The sequence below is a fragment of the Drosophila nasuta genome, chromosome X (genome assembly GCF_023558535.2).
Source record: "Drosophila nasuta strain 15112-1781.00 chromosome X, ASM2355853v1, whole genome shotgun sequence".
NCBI lineage: Eukaryota > Metazoa > Arthropoda > Insecta > Diptera > Drosophilidae > Drosophila > Drosophila nasuta.
The window spans coordinates 22,364,798-22,382,101 of NC_083459.1; the positions used below are offsets into that span (position 1 = coordinate 22,364,798).

The following is a 17,304-nucleotide window of genomic DNA, read 5'->3' on the forward strand; positions in this document are numbered from 1 at the left end:
CAGTTAAAGAGGAGGAACCACAGTTTCCTGGGGCAACGAAAATTGTTGGAATATATGAAAGCAATTTCCGGCAATTGAGTCGAGTTCTCCCCTCGCTAACTTGTTGCGTCTGTTCGCATTGATTTGAAGGTCAACGATATGAACGATGTAACATAAATTCACTAAATACGGCGACTCAAAAGAAGTTCTAAGTCATTTGGTATATTTATTCATTTTCTGTGGTTTAAATAAACCGAATATACCAAAAAAAATACCTAATACTGCTTTCGCATTGTTTTGCTTTAATCAAACTTGTGTAGCGGGCACATTCGACTTTAACTTCCTTACATGTTTATATATAATATATTGTTTTATTTTAGTAAGGAGCGACACAATTGTTTTGTATTTTACTTAGAAGAGCATGAATCGAACATCGAAAGATGACTGTGCACTCGATGTGCTTTTTACATATTACTTTGCCTTTGTGACAGTCAGCCAGAAATTTGCAATTTCAAGTGTCACTTAAAGTGACAACACTTTCTTGCAAATGCATAAAAATAAGAATTGGAGAATTGTGTGAAAGACGAGGGGAAAATGTTTAGGGGAAAAACGCTTATGGGGCTCGACCACATCCATATTTCAATTAAGATACATTCACCAACAAAGAAAAACACATGAGTCTGACAGGTGGTAGGAGTTGGTTCCTTTTTTTCATCGTCGTCGTCGTCGCCTTTGCTGCTAACGAGAAGTCTGTCCCTGGCGTCCTTGTCCATAAAAAAAAGCCGAACATAATGCGCATAAAGTTTTCATATATTCCGTTGAATATAAAAAGCCGACACACACACACACACACAATGAAACGGAGTTGGAGTGGGAGACGGGGCCCAAAACGAAAGTTAAACATCAACTTAAAAAGTGCCAAATGAACAGCGAACAACAAAAAACCGCCGAGCAACAACATTCAAAATAATAACAAACAACAACTCAGTTGAAAGGGCGGGACGGGGTGATTTTCAAAAAAAGGTTTTCAGGCGCTTTGCAAAGCTAAAGCTGAAGCAAACCAAACCGAACCGAACTGAACCAAAAAAAAAAGGAATGGAATCGCTTTACCTTTTTTTCATGGCGATTAAGAATGCCCCCGAAAAGGGGCGGTCAAAAGGGCAGCCTCAAACCTGAATCCGAACCTGACTCCGACTCCGCCTTCGAAACCGAATCCAAATCCTGGGGTCGACTTGTCGCTTTTTGTCGGTTTGTCAGCTGACATCGAAGAGTGAATTTGGAATCGTGGGATAATCGGCTTCGTTTCGGCGACATCGATTCCCACGAACGCAGCCATAATGAATCTTTAAACTTGGACTACAAAGTCGACCTAAGTCAATAAGTTGGTGTCATAAACATCTTCTCCAATCATATCAACTTGGAATTTCTCCCTAAAGTAAAGTACCAAAAATAAATGTGTGCTTAAACATGTGTCTGGCACCGCTTTCGTCTTTCGTCTCATGGAATTGAGAGCTGAGAACCGGGACCAAAGCCATTCTAATCCTATTTAAATTGATTGCATATTCATGAATTTTAATTATTTAATTTGCATCACATTAAACGCAAACTTCAATGACCTTAAAAATGAAAGAGAGACACTAAAGAGCACTTTAAAATATAATACTATATTTCGTGATGGAAAAAAATAATGGAATAAGGATGTGTTGGAGATGGAAATGGAGAGAGCAAGCAACAGCTGTGGTTTCAAATCACATTTAATAAATCGCCAAGGAAAACCATTTGACCAAATCGCTGTTCAAGGGCAAAGGAAAAGGCAAAGGCAAAGGAAAAGGGGAAGGCGATGGCAAAGTCTGGAGTTTTGGGCTGATTGATTTCGCTTTCATGTTTGCTGCCTTTTAATCACATTAGGACTTTCATTTCGGGGTTTTCAATGCATTAAATGCTCATTAAATTAAGCACTTCGATTTTGGTAGTGAATTAGTCTCTACACTCGGATTTGGATTCGTATTCGATGCAAATTGAGTGTATACAACAAGTTCATTCCACATTCAAGTTAGTTATTTTTATCAAAGTGGCATATTCATATTATATGTAATATATAGTATAAACTAAAATATTTACTACTAATGTATATACTACATACCATTAGAATTACATTTACTTGTATATACCATAGACTATTAGTAGTATTTGGTATTTTGTATATACTAGAATATACTATTAATACTATAGTGTATAGTATATTCAAGTATATATATCATTAAGAGTATGCCACAAAAAAAATAACTTTAATGTAAGTATTCTAGTATATACTATACTCTATTAATAATATATACTACTAATGGTATATGTACTAGTATATACTATGTTCTACTTATAGTATATATACTAGTACATGCTATGTCTTACAAATAATATATATTCTAGTATATACTGTGTAATACTAATGGTATATAGAACTATATACTATACACTACTCAAAGTACATATATTTCAGACTATACTATCTACTACTAATAGTGTTGTGTCACGCGCTGATGTTGTTCTCTGTCTTCTTCTCCGTATCACTCTCGTTGTTGTTGTAATTAAATATTTATTATGGGCCAAAATTAATTCGGGACTTTAATTAGCATTAAGCCCGTCAGTTCATGATGTTGCCTCTACTCCCAACTTCAGTTTGAGCTCTCTCCCTCTCACCTTAGTCTCCGACTCCGACACCGACACCGTCTCAGACTCAGACTCCGAGACTGAGATGCCGACTCAGGCGCCGTCAACGTCAAAGTCAGACCTTGTCTTGAGCTTCAGTTTGGTGTTTTATTGGTTTATGTGCTGCACAAATTGCTGAGGCATTATACCCAGACATCTTGCCCCGACTGTAGGGTATATCATTCACACACATGTGTATCTAGGTACTTAGAATAACTCGGAAATAGTCAAATTATAATTAAAGAGAATTTACCAAATGCTTCGCTTTCTTACAGGGTATTTTGAAAGCTTTTACTCCCCGTCGAGTGAAGAGAACTTGCCAAATACTTCGCTGTATGACAGGGTATTTGGAGTGCGTTCACTCCCCTTCGAATGTATCTTTTTGCTTAGCTCCTTTTTTGAGTATTTGCTACACTCTTTTTCCGTTTTACGACAACAGCAAACGTAGTTTATTAAATTGTCTTTGTGTCTCGCTCTTTCTCTGGAAACATACCAGGCGAAGATGCCACAGCATGGCATACTCGACGCCCTGCTACCCTGCGTGATGCCACTCAAAGTAGCCCACGCTTTGTCATGGTCCATTTAGCCCCGTGGCCAGGATACAAGAGCGCATAACATTGTAAAAACAAGCAAAGAGCTCCTGTCGACACACACACACCTACACTCACACACTGACACTGACAGCAATGGGGCGATGGAGACACATCTCTATAACCGCAATAAAGCCTTTGAAAAATGTTAGCACAAAAGTTTTCGGTTGAAAATATTTTCATATTTGACTTTGGCTCCAACTTCGACTTGGGAAACATATTTCTTGTGCCACACACACACACACACACTCAAGAGGAAGGGTAGGGGAACACACACGAACGTGTGTAAAGTAAAACAGAACAAAGAGAGGACAACAAGGAAGTCAATGCACGACAGAGACAATGGACAGCAAAGAGGAGCACACGGCAAATGTTTGTGCCCGGAGCGTGTTTTGGTCCTGAACCGAACTCGGAATTGACTCCAATAACTGTCACCTTCTTGCGAGTAATACTGAAAAACAGGACAGCTGCTACAGTTACTTCTCGAGCTCTGTGACTTTTCAGCAAAACATTGGAATATGGGATTTTTGTATGTAAAGACTTTCACCACTGGACACCATAAGAGCATTTGTATTTTCATTTGAAGTCTGAAGATAGACTGCTGCGATCTTTAAGAGCTTCTTTGCAATTTTGTACGGAAGCTTAGAAAGCTGTGCTTGCTTATATCGTGTATTTGATTGTCTACATATTTTCTTGAATACCATCTTTACTCCATACATTGTACCAAAACATTTCTGCTTGCTGCAGATTTCTGTTCGCCTGGTATTTCACCCACTGATTTGGCAATTTTTGACAATCGATCGATTTTGACAACATCGAGTGGTCAATAACAACAACCATATTATTAATAATTGGTGTTTTAATTACTTCTGTTGTGGTTGTTGTTGTTGCAATTTCCGAAAAAATATTTTCAAACTTTAACGGGCTTGACATTTGTGCATCGGTTGCATTAAAAATTCAAATTGGCGCGCATATATTTAATTTCTGTGGTACCAAAAAGGGGCCTCAAGAGACTTTCTCTATTTCTGCTTGCTGCTGATTTCTGTTCGCCTGGTATATCACCTACTAATATGCCAATTTTTGACCATCGCTACAGCATCGAGTATTATTGTTTTCATTATTTATGTTGTGGTTATTGTTGCAGTTAGTAATTTTGAATTTGTTTGCTTGCAGACACCAGTTGCGATGAGAGCGATGGCATGAGCTGCGGCAGCACTCCGTGTCCTGTTCCCTCTCCCGCACCACATCAGCCGGCCTACAACGTGCTCAAGCCGATCCTCAAGCAGCCCCAGCAACATCAACAACATCAGCAGCAACAGCAGCAACAGCAGCAGCAGCAACAACAGCTGGGCTCCACATTGAGTTCGGTTGCTGTGGCAGCAACAGCTGCGGTTGCAGCTCCGGGGCATGTGCATCGTTTGTTGCCCACGCCGCCGACTCACAGTGGACTCGGAGCATTCCATACTCGGGAGACGGCATTGCAGCGTATCCAGCAGCAGAGCGGCTTCGCCGCCTTGGCCAACGCACGCGTCGTGTATCCGAATGTTGCAGCTGCGAGTGGCAACTACAACATGCAGCAGTCGCAACAGCAGCAGCAGCAACAGCAACAGCAGCAAATGGGAGACTACAGCATGACGTATGATTGGGGGGCAGGAGCAACAGCCGGATCGGAATCAGGAGAGCGAATGGGATCAGGAGATGAACGCAGCGCCGGCATCAACTCGCTCCAGCTATAGCGAATTTCTTAACGGCGCATCCGCATCCGGTTCAAATTCCAATTGCAATTCCGTTTCCGCTGCTGCTGCTGCGAGTCGCGTAAGTTGTTTTCTATTCCTTTCCGTTTTATTCCTTTCTTTTCTAGACCTTTTTAGTTTAAGTTTGGTATCATTTAATATTTTTTTAGGTATAATTTTTTACTAAGTTATTGCAATATTTCCATACTGTTTTGGAAATAGGTAAAATACCCCGTTGAATATATTTTTAGTATTTTTGGTATATTATTTTGATATACATTTCCGGACTGTTTTGTTTATTATCTATATACTTTCGTATTTATTTCCACATCAATTCCCTTTGACTTGTATTAGTTTATTATTCTTTTTCTTCGTCTCCTTTTCGTTTTTTTTCTTTCCTGCCTATTTCTTTTTAGTATAAGTTTCTGGCAAGCTAAAATATGGTCTGATATTTTTTTAGTATTTTATCGATATATTATTTTGGTATATTTTGACGATATTTCCGTACTGTTATGCTTCTATTGAGAATGGGTAAAATAAACCGACTGGTACATTTAGTATATTATTGTGGTATATTATATATTTTGATTTGGTATATTTGGTATTGCTTGAACTATTTTTATGTGTAATGCAATTATTTAAATACTTTATTTTCACACAAATTTCCTTTCATATTTAATAATTGGAAATCTTGAAGTATATTAACGCAATTTATTATTTTATTATTCTTTCCCTACATCTGCCTGCAGCAACAAAATCTGCGCGCCTCGAAGTCGCCCATTTTGAACCGCCGTCGCTCCTCGTCGATTGCGTCCAACTACGATTTGGGCTTGGGCTTCAGTCGCAACAGCATTGGCGGTCTTCCGATTCCAGGCGATGCCGAGGAGTTGTTTCGCATCGCGCACAACAGCACCAGGTAGGAGTAAGACGTAATGGCTACATTTCCCTGCACCCCCGCTACCCCAACACTCTCCCTCCGCTCCGCTAGCCCACTTTCCTTCGTAATCAAAAGCCGTTCTACTTCCACGCGTACTTAAGCTCAGAAACAACAACAACAACAATAACAACAATAACAACAACAACAGCAACACTGAAAAGCGCATTAAGCAGCTTAATTACTTCACTTCACCTCACCCCAGATCCTTTTTGTTCCACATTGTCCTGCTGCGCTTGCAATCCTTTCTTTGGCACAACCTCATTTGCAAAAGATACAAAAGAGAAAAGATAAGGCAAAAGAGACGAAATTTAATTCAAGCCAAATTGGTCAAAGGTCAATCAATGGATAAAGCATTAAGTTAAGAAGCATGTGGATGAGCTCAAAAAACATCTACAGAAAGGAAAATGAGAGAGAAAAGTGAAGGCGGCATTCCTTTCACTTGTTTGCTTCAGTTAATTGCAGTTAAATGCAGTCGCATGTTCTTTTCTTTTTTTTCTTTTGTTTTTTTTTGTGGGTACAGTGGAGCTTCGAAGGTTCGCTAACTGCCAGACGAGCTAAAAGATTTAAAGATTTTCGTTTTAGAGATAAGAGAAAGTGTGAAGAATTATTTTAAAAAATTGTGGAAATTGAAGATTAAGTTAGGATCAATTAAAGTTTGATTTCAGTTCAAACTTTTAGTGAAATCAAAACATATTAAAAGCGATATTTATGTATTACAAATCATTTTAGAAAATGAGTATTAAACTAATAAGCGAAAGAGAATCATAGTCAGATAATAAATCAGTCGATTACCATCAACTTTAAAAATATGATAAAGTTTCAATTTAGAGATAGGAGAAAGTGCGACGAACTATTTAAATCGAAATTGAAGACTAAGTGAGAACATATCTTTAAAAGCAGTTGAAATTTGATTACAATTCAAACTTTTAGTGAAACAAAAAGAGTATTTAAATATTAAAAGACATATGTTTACCACGAGTCAATTTACAAAATGAGAAAGCAAGATTTTCCTATGTAGTCCGATTATAAATCAGTTGAGCACTTTCAACTAAATTAAAACTAGTTTTTAATGCCTGATTAACTCCACTGTACTTGACTTGACCGCAGTCACGCATACTAATGCAATTCATTATGCTTACACCATCGATCCATGTTGTCATGTCGTGTCGTGTCGTGGTTCGTTGTGTCTGGGCGCTTGTCACTGCTTTGTCATTGCAGAGATCGCATGTCCTTGCCCAAATCGCCGCTGGGTCGGGGCCTCGAGGGCAGCAGTGTGCTCACCTTTCAACAGGCCATGTCCGGCGCGGTGTCGCCACAGTATGCGGCGACTGGAGCGGCAGCGTCAGCGACAGCGGGAACAATTGCTGGAGGTCCCTCCACCTCAGCAGCAGCAGCAGCGGCACAGTTGGCTATCGATGAGCCGATGGATAGACGCCTGCTGGGCTCCAGTAATGCGCTGGCTGCTGTCGTCGAGGACACAACAACGAGTGGACCCGAAGCCACCGACGACTCGCCCACAGCGGACAACAGCAGCGATGACAACGGAATCGACGACGACGACGATGATGACGACGAGATGCCCATGGCAACAAAGAAGCACTTGTCAGGTGGCTCCGCCTCCACATCGGCGGCTGCTGTCGCGGCGATGGCTGCTGCGGCTGCCTTGCACAGCAGCTTGCAGCGAGAACGAGGCGTTGGCGAGTCCTCTTCAGCAACATCGACGGGCGGTCCGCTTCAGCAGCCACACGCAAATGGGAGCAACCACAGCTCGGCCAACAATACAGCAGCAGCAGCGCGTCAGCGTCTGAGAACCTCAAGCATGCCGGCTGAGAGTCGCAAGGTGAGTCGCAACTATCAAGGAACGAGTAGTGAGTAGTGTAGTACCGAGTAGCGAATATATATTTAAATTCCATACTACTAATTAATTCGTAATTTAAGTGATAGGGGGAAAGTAGCGATTAACGACTAGAGAGTAGCGAGTGTTGTAGTAGTAGAAGGCATATGTAGTAGTCTAGAAACTAAAATAGCGAGTAGCGAGTAGTATAATATATTTAAACATCATTTCATACTAGTAATTAAATTCGTAATTTAAGTGATGTGTAACGTGAGCTTGGTATAGAAAGGAAAGAAACGAGTAACGAGTAGTAGAAAATATATTTAGTATTCTAGGAAGGAAAGTAGCGAGTAGTAGTAGAAATTATAGGTCCTAGTAGTCTAGAAATAAAAGTTAGTGTTGTAGTAGTCGAAGATATATGCGAGAATAGAGTAGTTATTTAAGTAAAAGGAAAGCGGGTGTCACGTCTAAACCAAAAAATGACGAATAGCCAGAAGCGAATGGAGAGTCTGATATAACTAATATATTTATGTGATTTAGTCATAGAAGTTGATAGAGTGATAGGTTAAGACCTGTTAAGCTTACAGAAAAAAGGAATGACAAGTGGCATTGCTTAACTTCGAGTGTTTAGTACGTAGCGTGTAATAATATTGTAATAGTAAGTGACGAAAAAATAGCGAGTGGCGAGTAGTGAGCAGCTAACAGCGAAACGTAAAAGAGAGTGACGAGTGGCGAATAATAAGTAGCGAGTTGGAACGTTAACAAATAGGTGAACAGGTATAACACATAAGCTCGTAAGTAGCGAGTAGCAAGAAGACTTAGCGATTGACAGTAGATAAAAAAGTAGCGAGTGGCGAATAGTAAATAGCGAATAGCGAGCAGCAACCCATAAAAGAAAGTGGCGAGTTGCAAAGTTAGCTAATAGGTGGACTGGTCTGCAGCCCTCAGAATCGAGTTGCCTGTGACAAGCAGCTAATCGCAAGAGTTTGCAAGCTGAATAGACTCGCATTAATTATGGCTAATTAAATAATAGGATGACGTCTGCTTGGGCCCATAAAGACGGCAAGTGATGGGCTTAAGTGTTAAATACTGTTGTTATAGACCTAATCGCACGACTTACACCACACACAAAAAAAACAGAATGAACGATTGTCGCGTCCCTTTTCCCGTTTCTCTTCTCGCTCTCGTTCTCGTTCCCGTTCTCGTCGGTCGATTCGACAAACGAATCTTAAGCCTAAGCTCCTGACAATCATGTCGTCATTTTGGGGGACATTAAGCCCTTGGGACCCGCAAAAGCAGACAAAAGTGCCAAGGAATGTGGATGCTAGCTTGCGTATATTGTTAATCCTGCGGACATGCATGAAGCGAGAGAGCGAGAGAGGACAAGAGAGAGAGAGAGAGAGATGCTGTCAATCCCAAATGCAATCCTCGGTTGATTCGCTGCCCTCGCGCGTGCCCAGCGTCAATTGAGAATTGCAAATGCTCGTGTGCACACAAAGTTACTTGCCTCCAGGGATCAGAAGTGCACAAGCATGTGGCATGCAACTTCGGGGGGCAGCAGCAGAGTTCTCTTTTTTGTTGGTTGCAACTGACAAGTTTTGGCGTCTCATCTCGTTTGGGGCCAAGTTGTGTTGGCGCAATGCTTATGTCTGTCTGCCTCTCTCTCTCTGTCTGTCGGTGTTGCTACAGCTGCCACACACATACACACACACACACATACAAAGAGAGAAAGACACACACACTTGACATTCTTTTCGACTTCAACATGCGCTATTTATATGGGCGGGCCCTTGGAGGCTCCTGGCGAGCGTCGTCTACGTGTTTGCCATTGATTCGATTTTGGGGGCACAGACGCAACGCAATTGCAACTGCCGCCTCGGGTGGCAAGTGGCTAGTGGCAAGTGACAAGTGGCAAGTCGAGTTTTCACTTTGAGAGCATTTTAAATTTCATATTTTTCTTTTGCCACTCGCAATTAATTGCTTAAGCTGTTGCCTTCTTTGCTGCGTCGCTTTTGATTCGCTAAAATATTAATGTATTAGTATTTCGATATACCAATTATTGCTTTCGGTATATTTTAGTATATTTTGGTATATTAATTAAATATACTTTTAAATAATTGTTACACTAGTTATACCAATTATTCCATTTGGTATATTTTAGTAATGTTTGGTATATTAAATCGATATACTTTTAGATAATTAAGTTACTAACTGTTTTAAAGTCATTTGAATGCTTATTTACTTAAAGTTTATATGGTAAATCTTAACAACTTAAGAACTAACCGAGTTTCTTGTTTAGCTTAAAAGTCTTTAATTAATACCAGAAAAGTGGGCATTTTATATTATTGTTTGTAAAAATATATCGATATATCAATTATTGCCTTTGGTATATTTTAGTATTATTTGGTATTTCAATTAAATTTAATTTTAGATAATTATAACACTAGTCACTAGTAAATCGATGTACCAAGTATTACCTTTAGTATATTCTAGTATTTTTTTGTGTATATTAATTCGATAAACTAGATAAACTAACTACTTTGCAGTAATTTTAATGCGTATTTACTTAACTGGTATAAATCTTAACACCTTTTGCTCAGCTTAAACATCATTAATTAATACCAGAAATACCAGAAATGGACAGAAATAGTCGAGTGCAGCAAAGTAATTTAATTAGCTGCTGCGACTAGAGAGGTGCATGCCACATAAAGAGGCGCCACAGATGAGAGCAGAGTGGCAGCAAGTGGAATGTTTGCTGTTGTTGCCACATCTGTCGATTTGCTTGCTGAATAATGTGTGTGGGTGGAACTCTATGTCAGGCCTGCTCCTAAATCCTTGGCTAATGACTAGAGTGTAGGAGTTAGATAGCAACTCCTCTTTCACACACACACACACAAACATATACACCACTTCACTCGTGTCTTGGCAGTTGGCAATTTTTTGGCGTGCCAAAAAAAAGAAAAAAAGAATTGCGACGCACAAAAGAAACTAACTAAAGCTAACGATAGGCACACACATAAAGGTCTTTACACACACACTAGCACACATACAAAAACAGTAACTCATATTCTACACTCAACGCTATTCAAATAGAACAACTTTTAAGCAATTGTAAGTGAGAAGAAATTTTCAAAAAAAAAAAATATATAATCATTTAATGCTAATATTATATATATTTTTTTAGAGTTTTAAATAATTTTAATAATATAAATTACAAAAATTCTTTAATTAGTATAATATTGCAAGTAAAAATGTATTTTTTATATTTTTAGAGTTTAACATAATTGTAACTATAGAAATTGCAAGTTAGAAAGTATTCGTTGACTCGTTACTTGTTTGATTTAATACTAATAACAACATACATTTTTGTTTTATGCAATATAAAAGATATTCATATATTTTTGTATAATAATAGAAAAATATAGTTTGAAATAATTTCAAAAATATGAATTCTAAAAAATATCGTCTACTATGCTAGTTGCTAAACATAATAATAACCTGAATGGGAATACTCCAAAACATTTATTTCGCTAAAATGTTTTGCTTCTGTTTGCTTGTCTTACAGCAAATAAATGAATCTCAAGCAAGGTGCAATCGAAAACTAGGCCAGAAAGGTGTTCTAATCAGGTGGCGAGCAGTGTATGATTTGAGTGGTAGACAGCTGCGTCTGTACTTTAGCCTGAATGCTTAATATCGTCTATTCTCCACCTGGTACAAAGGGCAAGGTAGCAATATCTCCCCTTCCCCTCTCTTCTTCCCACATTCCGCTCAGAACTCTTCGCTCAGTGTCAAGAGACTTGGAGAGTTGACAGTTGTTTAGTCATGCTGAATGGTTGCTATGCAACGTTGCCATAAGAGCGCGCAATCAGTAATCTCCATTCTCCACTCTCCACACTCCGCTCTCTGTTCTCTCTTCACATTTTGCACTCTGCACTCTTTACTCACCCTTCAAGCTGTCGCCCTTTCGCACCGCAGTGATTCGTCTCTTTAATTTTTGGCACTACACTAGAAGTAAATTTTGCACAGTTGACTGCCTTTCGGTGTCTGCAGGCAAAAAAAAGAGCAAAAAGCAAAAACACACAAAAAAACAGAAAACAGCAATAGCAAATAAAACACGTAAATAGCATAAAGCACTAAGCAGCAAGTCGTTGGGTGTCAGCTTAGCATCAACTGCCTCAATCTCAATCACACGCCACAGATTTGATGTGTGCTATTTTCTCTGTGATTTTCTAGTTTTTAAAAATTGTCTGAGAGCAGGATAACTTTCGCACAATAATTCTTGGAAATAAACTCAAATGCAGTATTATGCTAAATGCAGTATTTGAGCTCAATTCAAAACAAACAAGGATGATTTTTTTAAGAAGAAATTTATAGGTGCATTCAAAGGAACAAATATCCTTATACATAGGAACCGAGATAAACGGATCTTTCAGTATATTGAAAATTTGGTATATCTTTGGTATATGCTGTCTGATCCTTTTGAGTCCAGTGTCATACGAAGCGAATTCGTGAGGACTACTATCCTGCATCCTTGCGGCTCTTTAGTTATCCTGGAATTTGTGATCTCCGCCTGTTTTTTTTTATGGCCGCCGAACTAACAAATTATAAGTGCTGGATTCTTAGATGACCCCATATTTTGTTGATGCCAATCGATGGAGTTAGTCCTTGCGATCCTTTTAATATAACTCCTTTGAAAATGCGGCAGAATATGGCCGATATATAGCTTGTCTTCGAAAAAGAGCTCCTCTTGTACCCTCAAAAAATGCTACAAGAAATTGAATTCTCGTTAGGTGCAAATTTCAAATTTATATTTTGAAAATAACCAAAATACTCAGAAATTGCCAAATCAGTATGTGAAATACCAGGCAAACAGAAATCAGCAGCAAGCAGAAATACAGCAAGTCACTTAAGTGGCGCCATCTTTCGCCCGTTTTTGTAAAAATTGCACATTCTTAAGCTATCTCTTGAAGTTTGGGGACAACAGACGAACTACTTATAAGGGCTACGAATAGAGAACATAGAAAAATAAAGTAGTTTCGCTGAATATTTGTTTTCCACTCTTTCGTTTACGCCTGTCAACTAATTAAGTTAGTTTGAGCGTGGTATTGGCGTGTAATTGATTCGTGATGAAAGTCCCGTTGGAATTATCGCTTACTTGTTGCATCCTGTTTGTCATTGCAGCCCCGTTTGGCGGAGACGCGTCGCTCAGCGATTCATTGCGGCGCCGATGTGGATATGGATTATTATCGATTGCGCAGTTTCAGCATCACATCGCACGGCGTTTGTAATTTGGGCGATTCATTACGGTAAGTGGAGAGACACACATACACACACACACACACTCACAATAGTTTCATTGTTTTGTTTTATTGTTACTTGTTTCGCTCACGTTCCACTTTCTCTCTCTTTTTTTGATGGTTGATGGTTGAAATGACAGCAGTCGAAGGTCACGTTCGATCAACTCTGTGACATCGGCGGGCACTTCGCACAGCGGCGTCGATCGCCACAATAGGTGAGTACTATATATAGTCTATATATTTTATAAAGCATAAGTATATATATAAAGTGAATGGCAGCTATAAATTGTTCATCAAATGACAATGAAGCTGACGACAGGCCAGAGTTCTTAAACGGCAGCAACAATGAAAATACGAAAATACAAATAAAAAGAAATACAACCCTCCTTTTTATATCCTCCCCTCCTCCGCATACACACGCAAGTACAGGAGTGCAGACTAATTTCATACAATTTCCACACAAAACAATTTCCGCTGCCATTACCAACAGGCCAGGCAACCAGAGCTTTTTTATGCGCGTCACCTCTTGGAAAGAAGAAGGGTATAATAAGTTAACGACAATCAATTAGAGTCGAGATCCATTCAGCTGACTTTATTAAGAAGTGATACCCAATTCGTATTAAACAAAATAAGGAAGGAGAATTATTTGTTTGAAACAAAATATTTGTAACTTTCCTCTTTCTTTCTGTTTTACTTTACTTTGTTTTACTTTATGCATTTCTTTCTATTTCTATTTCTTTGTTTTACTTCATGAAACAAAATATTTGTAACTTTCTTCTTTCTTTGTTTTATTTTTATTTTATTTTATTTGAACTCTTTTCTTTGTAATTTTCTGCTTTCTTTATTTTAATTGTATTCAATATTGTTTTATATTATTTTATTTATTTATTTATTTTATTATTTATTTTTTTTTAGTTTATCTTTTCATTCCTTAGAACTAATATTATAAATTTATATAATAAGAAAGATATTATTCAATTATAACTTGAACAACATAAATAGTTTGAAATTCTTTAAGTTTTTACTCAGTGCCAGATATCCGATAGCCGGGCAAACCCGACCGTAGCTTTTTTTTTTGGCCGCTTCTTTTTCTTCTCGTCTTCGCATTGTCAAAGGCATTCGCTGTTGGTGTCGCTGTTTTTTGTTGTTGTTGTTGTTGCTATTGTTGCCTGTCGGACTGATGCTTGCCGTCCCGCTCCCACCAAAGTTGTCATCCTGCCCTCTCTTGTCTGTCTGTCTGTCATTATTACTGTTATTATTGTTATTACATGGCTGGTGCGTTCGCTCGCTTGCTTTGTGTTCAGCTCAGCACCTGTATGCAAAATCATTAAATCAAAATGCTTAAAAAGGCACAAACAAGAAAGACAACAAGAACAAGACAAGTTCATACTTATTTGCGCATACATCAGCAGTAAAAATAGTAATCGCAGGAGTAACTGTAATTCACATTTGATAGCATAAATGTTCGATGTGTCGATATTAGACCTTCATTATGTTAGAGGATATTCTTATAATTTCATATGAATAACAGTATTTAATGATAATATATAAATTATGTCTTACTATAAAACCATCTTGAATTACAAATTTTTAATTATGTTAAAAAGTAAAAGAATAATTATTGCTAACAACTAAAATAATTAAGATAATGTACGGTAATGCATTCAAAATGAAAGCTTAATTCTAATTCCGCTCAGCAGCTGAGGAAACGAACAATAGCGAACAATTAGAACGGAAACTTGTTCCTTTCCGCTCATTTGAGTGAACAACTCTTTTTATTGTTCGCTCTCACTCATGAGCGCACATTTGAAAGCTTACGCTCTCTTCTGATGTTCACTTTGCAGGCTTTCGCAAGTGTGACAGCAAAACACTCACACACACACACACACAGTCACACAGATAAGCTACGTCATGATGATGTTTTCTAATACCGTCTCTCTCTCTCTTTCCTTGTTTCTCTTTTCGCTTTTGCGCCTGCAGCAACGCGTCACGCGCTTCGGGCGATATGCTGGTGGAGGGGGTGGATCCCTCGCTTGCCCTGCAGCCTCAAAAATTGCATGGACAGCAGCAGCAGCAGAATGGAGGAGGCGAACACATTCCAGCGTACAAAATCGCCATGCTGGGCGCATCGGGGGTGGGAAAGACAACGCTCACGTATCAGTTCACAACATCGGACTACATTTGCGCCTATGATTTAAGCCTGGGTAAGTGAACTGCGAACGGAACTGCGAACCGGAACTGGAACCGGAAGCGGAACTAGAGCCGGTAGCCGGAACTGATGAAAACACAGAACTGACCTGACGATGAGCATGTGACACGTGTTAAACGATAGCATTCAGCTTAAAAGTTAGGGGCAGGGGCGGGGAGAGGGAACGAGACGAAGGAAAGCTACGCACGTGGGCTGAGGCTAAAGCTTAGGTCTGTGGGCTGTGGCTTTTAATCAAGCGCATTTGCATTTTAATTATGCCGCAAACTCATAAAATATGAAAAGCGTTCGTTGCTAATTTCATTATGTTGACTGAGCGAGTGAGATGGAGAGACACATGGCGAGGGAGAGAGCGAGAGAGAGGAAAAAGGAGCCACTTTATTAATGTCTACGCTCTGACAAATGCGTGGAAATATTGCCGAATTATCGATAGGCAGCAGATGTTGTCATCGTCGTTGTCTGCATCGAAGTTTAATAAAATTTGAGCAACAATTCGCTTCCATACGATATCTCGCTTAAGGGTCTCAATTGGTAGCCGGAAAATTGGCAATCAAGCACAATAAAAATAAAGAATTCGCTCTGCTCTTTTCTACCTTAAAACAATGCCGCTAAGTAAATGTTGCTCATAAGTACAATGTGATCAGTAAGTGAGATATGTTGATTTAGTTTTAAAGTGCAAACTTTCTTCTGCATAAATAACTATAGAGTTATAAACTAAATTTAAGCCGCTAAGGGAATAGTACTCATAATTACTGTGTGGCCAGTAAGTGAGAAAAAGCTGTAATTGACTCGCATATAAAATATTTGAAAATGTTGAATCGGTTTTCAAATATTAGATATCCTCCAAATATTAGTAATATATCTACATTTCGTTCAATGAATGTTGCTCATAATTACAGTGAGGCCCATAAGTGAGATATGGTTGACTCGCATTCCAAATATGTCAAAATGTTGAATAGATTTTCGAAAATTCAATTCCCTTTAAATATTTGTAAGCATTAATTGTGTTAATGAATACTGGTCATTGATACAGTGTGGCCAGTAAGTGAGATATAGCTGTAGTTGACTCGTATTTAAAATTATTGAATTCCTTTTAAAGAGCAAACTTTCTGCATGAATAACTGTAGAACTTTAGTGGAATTTAAGGCGCAATTAGTTTCGTTTTGCTGAGTTGCGAGTTTGCGAAGTGGCATTTGAAGCAATATGCCGTGTCCTGGTTTCCTCTGACCTAAAACATGAAGTCAACTCCGTGTCGGAAGTGTGCATGCAGCAACGGAATCCCAAATCGGCATCGGAATCGGAATCGAACACACACGCTGTGTGTCCATGTTGCCGCTAATAACTGGCAACTTTGTGATGACGTTGGCTCTGGATATAAAGATAGAAATGCGAAGTGGTGGTGGAGGTAGAGAGGGGCAGACGGAGACGGAGACGGTGATGAAGATGGAGATGGATGTGGAGCTGCACGCTCTACGCGCTGCCATTAAGTTAATCCTGCTACAACAACAATCGTTCCACTCCAAGTGGCGCTGTCGCCATGCTACATGATGTACGAGTTGCGTGCTGAGCAAGAGAAGAGTGAGAAAAGAAGGAGAGAGTAAGAGAGAGAGAGGGAGAAGGGAGAGGCAGAGGTCGGCTGCGAGATGGGAATAAAAACTCTCGCTAGGCCCAACGCGCTGAGCCATGCAAAATTGTTGCAACGAGCTGCGGAGGCTGTTGAACATTGCAACAGAGACAGAGAGAAAGAGAGAGAGAAACTGAGAGTGAAAGAGAGAACGAATGAAATTAGCCAAGTTTTAATTAGCACTTCAGTCAAAGCAGCGACATCAGCGACCAACAAAAGCAACTTAACGCCGCACGCAACTTTTATTGTCCTAGAGATGAATGTGTGTATGTGAGTGTGTGTGTGTGTATGTGAGTATGTGTGTGTGTGTGTGTGTGTGAGCCTGTTGTTAGTGTCGCTTTTTAACGCATATAAACTTAAGAAGCTGCAAATAGCTGATGCTGCCCTCGGTGGAATCT

At 39.2% G+C, this 17,304-nt stretch overlaps 1 protein-coding gene across 1 annotated transcript in view; it reads left to right on the top strand.

Moving 5' to 3' along the window:
* The window catches only part of LOC132796305 (uncharacterized), a 54,036-nt gene that overhangs the window by 28,444 nt on the left and 8,288 nt on the right, over nucleotides 1-17,304 (top strand). The window contains 7 exon segments of the mRNA XM_060807431.1: nucleotides 4,449-4,964; nucleotides 4,966-5,090; nucleotides 5,758-5,924; nucleotides 7,164-7,785; nucleotides 12,961-13,085; nucleotides 13,217-13,291; nucleotides 15,057-15,280. Of these exon segments, the coding sequence (XP_060663414.1) occupies nucleotides 4,449-4,964; nucleotides 4,966-5,090; nucleotides 5,758-5,924; nucleotides 7,164-7,785; nucleotides 12,961-13,085; nucleotides 13,217-13,291; nucleotides 15,057-15,280 (1,854 nt within the window).